The sequence below is a fragment of the Triticum urartu genome, chromosome 4A (assembly GCF_056163025.1).
Source record: "Triticum urartu cultivar PI428250 chromosome 4A, HENAU_Tu73, whole genome shotgun sequence".
NCBI lineage: Eukaryota > Viridiplantae > Streptophyta > Magnoliopsida > Poales > Poaceae > Triticum > Triticum urartu.
The window spans coordinates 2,251,539-2,260,225 of record NC_141876.1 but is presented as its reverse complement, the minus strand read 5'-3'; the positions used below and the strand labels follow the sequence as shown (position 1 = coordinate 2,260,225).

Below are 8,687 nucleotides of genomic sequence, written 5' to 3'. Positions count from 1 at the left end.
GAAACAAACAAATCCCAAACTTATTACACACACCAACCTCCCACAGATATCATGGGTGGATATTTTCTCCATCAAGTAAATTAATCACGCAATATCCCACCTAGAGGCTGTCGGGTGGGGCCGGAACCAGTACTCATTCAAACAACCTTGAGGCAAGTCATCTAACCCCTTTAGGCCTTGTACAATGGAAGGTGCTTAAGAGAGATGCTTAGAGAAATAAACCAGGCTTTCTTTAAGCACCGATGCTTATTTGTACAGAATAGACGCTTAACTAAGCGTCTCTCTTGTAGAAATAGACACCGGTGCTTCAGAAAAACTCGGTTTATTTTTCTAAGGTTCTCTCTAAGCACCTCCCATTGTACAAGGCCTTATAAAGTGGGGGAAACCATCCAATCCTCCCGGCAGTCACAACAGTTGTGCTCGATGTTCAGTTTGGCGCTATAACCATGCAAATACGGAATTGCAGTCGCTTAACTTGACTCCATCGTGCACATACGGTGACAAATGTGTATGCGGGCGGAGCCATCTAGACCTGGAGCAGTATTTGGTTTCGCATCCACGTGTATGGCTGAACCTGTCGGTGTGTGATGGCGCTGGCCGACGCATTTTTGCACAAAACCCCATCATATTTTTAAATTTGCAGGAAAGAAAAAAACCACACTAGCCAGTCTAGCCACTAAACCCATTACGTTTTCTTAGGGGGTTGCACCCATTACGTTCGGATTTCAATTTGTTTTTCGTTTTGCGAAAAGGATTTCAATTTGTTTTAGGGAAGCCAAGACTTTATTATTACTCAAAGATCACAGAGTTTGAAATACAAGAAAGATCATTTTTTTTGTTCTGATGTCAACCGGGGATAACAATCCTACATGTATTGAACGCGGGTGCACCTGGAGCTTAAACGGTCTGCACATATTGCGGCCCATTTTCAACACGCTATATTTTTCAAGTTATCCATAAGACATAGTAGTTAATAAATTTATGTTCTAAAAATATTATCCATACAAATGATTCTTAGTAAATAAAAACATTTAAATGTAAACATGTGTATTATATATAAAAATATTTAGCTAATACTGACATTCAAAGTGTTTATTAAATAAATATGTTGTAGTGGACATTTACACGGGCATGTTGTAGTGGCTGGCGCAGCTTCTACGCTTAGAATTTGGTCGCGGGTTCGAGACTTCGATTCTTGTCGTGCACGTGTTAAATTTTCTCTTTGTAATGACAGGTGTGACCCAGTGCTCATGATGCAGAAAAAATATGTGCCATCTTCTCTCAATAAATAAAACTTTGCTATCAATATTGTGTAGTCCAACGCGAATGGTGTTCTTGCTAAACCATCTCGCTAGTTAACCATGGGTCGCATGTTCGAGACGTTGTGCCTGCGTTTTATTTTCCGTGTGTTAATTTCCTCATCTATGAGCAGTTCAGTCTCGGTTTTTTCTGTAAAATAAAAAATTGCGAGCAAAAATACGTTGAGGTTTTTTAGTCAATTCCCCAAATAAAAGAATACAAGGGTGCTTTGTGCAAAAAAAGTGGACGTGAGCCCATACCACTCACTAACAGATGGGGCCATACACATGAATACGTCTGCATATGTGTTTGTGTGCACGTTTAAGTCAAGTTAAGTGACTGCAATTTTATATATCCAAAATTCTAACACCAAACTGAACATTGAGCGCAAGTTGTATGACCCACGGTGATATTACGGGTAAATTAATCCTCCTAGTACTGCAAAGTGGGCCCCACCAAGCCAGTCTCTCTTTTTCTCAAAAAATAACCAAGCCAGTCTCTGAGCAGGTGGGCCCAGCACCCGTCGGTTGTTCCACCACAAGTCAAGTCTCACCTCTGTTGCGTTGTGTCACTCTCCTCCTCAGTCGTCATCAACTTTGTCCTCCCATACGTTCAAAAAAAAAAAAAACTTTGTCCTCCCATGGAATGAAGAGCAAATTCATTCAACCCGATTCTCATCCACATGCTAATGCATGGATGTAAATTCATGCAATGAACAATCTGAGTTTCGAGTTTCATCTTGATGATACGCACAAGAAAATATCTTTCTTTTCAACTCTCCCGAGCATACTTCTACGGCAGCACCGAAAACATAGAAACATCCATTAATTCATGGCCACGGCAACAGGAACAAACTACCGTCCTTCATCAATCATCATCGGCTAGTCTAGTAGTCGTCGTCGCCGCCGTAGTCGTCGTACCCACCGCCGCCGCCGCCGCCGTACATGTCCTCCTCCACGCGCTCCGTCACGCGGTCCTCGATCTTGTTCTCCACGTAGCTCGCCCCGCCCGCCAGCGCCAGCCCGCCCAGCACGCCCGCCGCCGCGCCCACCGCCAGCCCGCCCGCCATCCCCATCCCCTTCTTCTTCGTCTTCCCGCCGCTCTGGTCCAGGCCCACCCCCGTCGTGCCACCGTACCCTGCCCCCTGACCCGCGCCGTAAGCAGAAGCAGAGGAGCCGTACCCGCCCGCTCCCTGAGTCTGCTGCGCGGCGGCGCCGTATGCCGGCTGAACAGAGGAGCCGTACGCGCCTGCTCCCTGGGTCGGCGGCGCGGCGCCGTAGGGCGGTGGAGCGGAGCCGTACGGTGTTGCTGCCTGCGGAGGCGGCGCGGCGGAGCCGTAGCCCGGGTACCCCGACGGAGGCGCGGCTGCCGCGTACGCGCCGTAGCCTCCGGCCCCCGCCGCGGCGCCGTACGCGCCAGCGCCAGCGCCGTACCCACCACCGTAGGCATCACGGGAGGAGCCGTACCCCGCGGGCGCCGGGTAGCCACCAGGGTTGTTGTCGTAGTACCTGGCCGGCTCCTTGACGGCGACGCGGACGTCAAGCTTCCCCTGGGGCCTTCCGGAGGGCCGCTTCAGCCTCAGGTTCCTGGACGCCTTGCCACCGACGTCGCGGAGAGGCAGCCGTGCCGAGCCGACGAGCGGCTTGACCCCCTCGGGGGCGTTGGCGTGGACGACGTCGATGTAGAGGACCGCGTCCTCCAGGCGGCTGGCGGGCGGGAGCGGGACGACGACCTTCTCGTCCCAGGCGGGGTTGTCGCCGTTGTCGAGGTCGACGCGGGTGGAGCAGCGCGCGCCGGCGTCGATCCAGAGCACGGCGTAGGGCTTGAGGTCGCCGTTGCGCCAGTTGACGTTCTTGAGGTCCCGCGCGGAGCCGACGGTGATCTCCACCTCGTACCGCGAGCCCATCTTGGCCTTGGTGGTGGTGGTTTGTTGTACTCCGGCGAGGCGGCGATGGAGGCCGGTGATGATGATGTGGTTGCTACGGTGGTGGATGGGATGGAAGCCGGTGGACGGTGGCGACGGCATAAATAGGCGAGCGAGAGTGCGCGGGGCGGGTCGGGCTGGGGGCGCGTGCACTGGGGATGGTGCGGTGCAGCCCGTCATGTTTGACTGGAAAGTGGGCCCGGCGTCTTTGGTTTGGTAGGATATGGTATGCATTTTCTAGGTGAGGATGCATGCATGCGGTCTTATTTTCTTCTTTGTATTTTTCTTGGGACGGCGACGACGGAGGGAGTACATGTACTACATTGTCATGACACATATTGGCAATATCCTATCTCTAGTCTCTATCTATCTTTGGACTATCTAGAAGAATTATTATTACTTAGCATCCAAGGGATTGCAAGAGATTTAATTAGGAGGTGGCATGCACAAATTATTAAGGAGTAGAGTGAATTAGTATCTACCCGATTTGGATCCTCCAAATTAACACTCAACGCACAAAGTATCTTTGTTTCCAAAATTATTATTACTTAAGCTCCAAGGGATGGCGCAAGATTTAATTAGGATATATGCCAATAATAATAATCTTGTGTGATCCCTTCGAGCCTAAGTAATAATAAATTTAGTTAGGATGTATGCCAATAATAATAATCTTGTCCCTTCGAGACAAGATTTAATTAGGATATATGCCAATAATCCATTGAAGATTCACCCACAAAAAAAAGGTCCATTGAAGAAATAAAAAGAGTAATTCATTTCTATAATTTCTTCAAACCTAAGTAATACATGATGATTAGGGGTTTACCGGCGCATGCGGAAAGTAAAAGAGTACTAGCCTTATTGGATTCTTCCAAATTAAGTCTAGTCAATCTTGATGACCCACCGGGCTGGGCAACACACACAAACAAGTTGACGGCCATATCTATCTTGGTCGGACCGCTTCACATGTAGGCCCACATATCTAAAACATGACACCACACAGACGCCCGTTGGCCCGCATTTGATCTCTCTCTCTCTCTCTATCTGTGTGTGTGTGTGCGCGCGCGCGTGTGTGTGTACTAGTAAGTTACATGCGTGTAATCGGATATCAACATGCCAAGTTTAAAATACATGTTGAACATTTTTCTTTATATACGATGACCTTTTTTCAAAATACACAATGAACATCTTTTTTAAATATGTTAAATATTTTTAATATATGATGAACATTTTTATAATACATGATTAACTATTGTATAAGACAAAAAAAGAAACACAGATTTTTCATCATATTAATGTATTAATGTAAATAAGCTTGATGCAACATTTTCTTAATGTAATAATGGACATAAAAAGAAAATAAAAAACCAGAAAAATAAACCAAACAAACAAAAACCATAAAAATAGGAAAGAACCAGAAAGAAAAAACAAAAAAAAGACAAAATAAAAAGTAATAAGAGAAATAAACGAACAGAAAGAAACAGCGAACGCACAGCAGGCGCTGCAGCAAACTGGTCCGACCCACCGAGTAATGCCACTCCTACGTATAATTACATACCCCTAAAAACATAAAATTACAATGATTTTTACGTAAAACATAACGTGAAAACATTGGATTGGATCAATGGGGGAGGAATTGGCCACCCCCTTGAAAATCAGGGGTAAGGAGAGCATTAGTCAGGAAGGTTACGTAGGAATGGTAGGATTAAGTAGCTTATACATAGATGCAGGATTATCGTGTATTTATTATATGTTATATATTAAAAAACATATAATAAATAAATTTTAAAAATACTTAAGGTTGAAAAAAAGTTTGTACAGTGTTAAAAAATGTTTGGTGCAATTTTTTAAAAATGTTGATAGCGTTTGGAAAAAATGTTTCAGCACGTATTTCAAAAACAATACCACATGTTCGAACAACAAATGTTCAAAAACATGTATTAGAAAAAAATGCTAATCATGCATTTAAAAATGTTGAACGTATACAAAAATATTTTTAATGTATATGAAAACTGTACAACATGTATGAAAAAAAGTAGACATCCAAATATACATATAAAAGAAATGTGAACCATGTATTATTGTATTTACAAAATATTAAATGTGTATCAGAAAATGCTCCAGATGTATTAAAAAATGTAGAGGACGTTGAAAAAATTGAACAGAGAAAAATAATTTTTATAGGTTGGTCATGATTAAAAGAATGTTAATCAAGGATTTATTGAATTTTAAATATCTATAAAAATGTTCCAATGAATAGGAAAAATGTAGACCATGTACTATAAACAATGAACATAAAACATAAAATTTATAAAATGTTCATCATGTATCCTGGACATAAAACAAAGAAAACCAGTGAAAATATCTATCCTGGACTAGCCGCTTCACATGGAGGGCTCACCTATCTAAGCACTACACACAACAGAGGCCCATTAGGCGAAATTTGCGCTCTCTCTCTATATATTAATGCCTTTATTGTTTTTCTCAAAAACTTTATTTCCACATTGCAAAAAAGGGGAAAAAGTGTGCATATAAAATTTACATGTATAATATGTAAGTATGACATTTCATAGCAGTATTTTTTTAATGTGGCATAAATGACAAATACGTATATAAATTGGCCTTTTTCTAGGACAGAAATTCGGGTTTTACCGATCACCATATTATTTAATGAAAGTTTACAAGTATGTACTGAACATGTATACAATTTCAAAGAAAAATATTTGAATTTGTTTGAAAGTTTAAATATCATATTCGATTGTTAAAATACCGGGCTCCATGGAGTTTCGGAGCCAAAAATCCGCACTCCTACTATTTTTCTTTTGAGGCCTACTAGTGAGTTGCCCGTGAGGTGTGAGAGATATCATTACAACACAATATTGACACCACATGACATTTACTTATACAAAGGGAGTGTTAGATACAATTACGCCGTGACTGGTAGTTCAACTAATTGAAAAAAAAATGTAAATCATACCAGCATAGCGCTCCAATATGTGGACATAACATATTACATGCATGTGTGAACCTTGAGAACATTTTTTTGGGTGTTGTGTTCCTCCACAAAGATGCATGCAATTTAAGAAGTGGCAGGTCAGAAGTTTCTTTTGTGAGAAAAAAACATAAGGTAATCCGGTAATTGGCAACACTGTTATTTATTCAAGAGAAGAAAAATATTGGAGCAAGAGCTGCATGGAAGATTCTATAATAGAGAAGTGTGCGAAGAGATATGGCAAATGATACATATTGGCTGATCGATCCCGCGCGGTTAGATTGGCCGAGATTGTGAATGGTGTATTAAGCCTTTGTTTAACTTAAAGGGTGTATTAAGCTTAGTATTGGAAACCCTTGCAAATATCGCTAAGAAAAACCATACAAATAATTGAAATATAACCAAAATGGCTGCAGCCGTCTATTAATGTTAATCATTCAAATAACAAATCCAGGGTATCTCTCTCTTTCTCTCTGCATGTATATATATGCATGAGCGTACGTGCAAGTTGTAAACACTAGAATAATGGAAGCACTCACACACACACACACACACACAAAAAAAGAATAATGGAAGCACGCACACATATATCTGAGTTCAAAAGTACGGGTACCCCCCCAAAAAATAAAGAGTTCAAAGTACGGGCATGCACCTCTAATTGCCGGCCAGCATATCGATCGGTCCCCTAGCTAAGCTAACTAGCTATTCCATTCAGCAAAATCAACACCAATGTGCACTAGGATCAATTTGCTTTTGGGTTTAAATTTAAAATTTAAAATCCAAGGGAACAGCTGCTATAGCTAGCTACTCGATCAGCCTTTTTCATATCGATCTGTCCGTTGCAAGCACGCGAGGGGAGACGAACGAATATTGGACCACGCCACGCCATTGTATACTCTACTCATCACAAGTCTCATACCACTATGTTGACTCGTCGCCTTATTTCTACAACATATTTTAGAAAGTACTATACACTGTACTGTACTATACCTTTTGTTGGACTTCTTTTGACTATCCAACTTAATGCTTTGAACAATAATTAGTCTAGCTAGCAGTATAATTTATGTCACATGAAATAGCCACCGTCAAATAAGTATTTCAAAATACTTCCGTATGACTACAGTTTTGCAACCACTGACTGAACATTGCATGGGAGATTCATGGTTAAAATATGAATTTGGACACTCAAACTACGCCTCATGTTTTGGAAGGGATGGGGTACTACACTCAACACTGCTCTCTTCTGGTTATTACTCCCTCTGTTCCTAAATATAAGTCTTTTTAGAGATTTCACTACAGACTACATACGGAGCAAAATGAGTGAATTTACACTCTAAAGTATGTTTATATACATCCGTACGTAGTTCGTAGTGGAATCTATAAAAAATACTTATATTTAACGAAGGGAGTACTTGAGTAATTCCGAATGCAAATGGTCAATAGAACTTTTGAAGTTTTGCTACAGATATCTTCTGTCTCATAAGTTCAGCATATACAATTGAACTACACAATATGGTTAGTTATTAAGCTATATATATTGTATTGCCAAACCATGAAAGTAGATGTGTCCCTAAACTTTGAACTCGGCTTGTTTTCACTTTTTTTTTGTATTTTCCTTGTAAATGTCAGTTCGACAAATCACAAAGCAAAAACTGAATCAAGTTAAACATGTTATGATTTTTTTCCTAAACAAGAAAGCTATATAATGAATGCACTAAATTTAAATCCCTAATACAAAGCAAAAAAGACATTCTTTTGATGCTACGACCATAGATAACTAATATTTTTTTCAGAAAGGTTGATAGCGCACCTGGCCTCTATATTAGTTGATGTCGAGCGAATCGTCTTACAAAACATAAAGAAAAAAGAACCAAGATAATCCAATATGGATCTTCCTCGCAACAAGATATCCACAATCCACCACAAACCCCATGGCATGTGATGGAATTATGCTATATTCATATGTTTTAGGGGATCATGCGACTCAAAAAGGCATATAAACCTGATGAAATGACCACACATGGCCAACCTCATGCACTCATGGCAACATCAACTTGTCAAAACAGTGCTAGCAATGGGGAATGAAATTCATGTAACCAAAGGATGAGCAGTGTCCATCGAGTAAAATTTGCTAAAAAAATGACTCGAGTAAAGTTTAGTTTAGTTAGGGGGGAGATTAAATTTCATAAATATATTGGCATTGATCTATTGGACCAAGCAAAACTAATTAATCTTGCAACATCATTGCGAGAAATGTGGAATTCATTGTCAATATTTCTCAGCAATGTCAGGCTCTTGTGCTCATAGAATTGCAATGGCATGAAACGAGCTATGTATACATATTCATCATTCCTTCTCCCCACCTAAATATCTAGTTAAGTTGAAGGAACTTTGTGAAGTATGTAGGATATATATGCACACAATAATCTGAGAGATGGAGTATATAAGAGTCATACAATCACTAACATATTTGCA

The 8,687-nt window shown here is 41.2% G+C and overlaps 1 protein-coding gene across 1 annotated transcript; it reads right to left on the bottom strand.

The window, feature by feature from the left end:
- Positions 1 to 2,042: 2,042 nt before the first annotated feature.
- LOC125550145 (uncharacterized) lies at positions 2,043 to 3,324 on the bottom strand. The gene has a single exon (XM_087517358.1). It carries the CDS (start codon positions 3,203 to 3,205, stop codon positions 2,186 to 2,188), a length of 1,020 nt encoding a protein of 339 aa, XP_087373484.1. The 5' UTR covers positions 3,206 to 3,324; the 3' UTR covers positions 2,043 to 2,185.
- Positions 3,325 to 8,687: the final 5,363 nt, after the last annotated feature.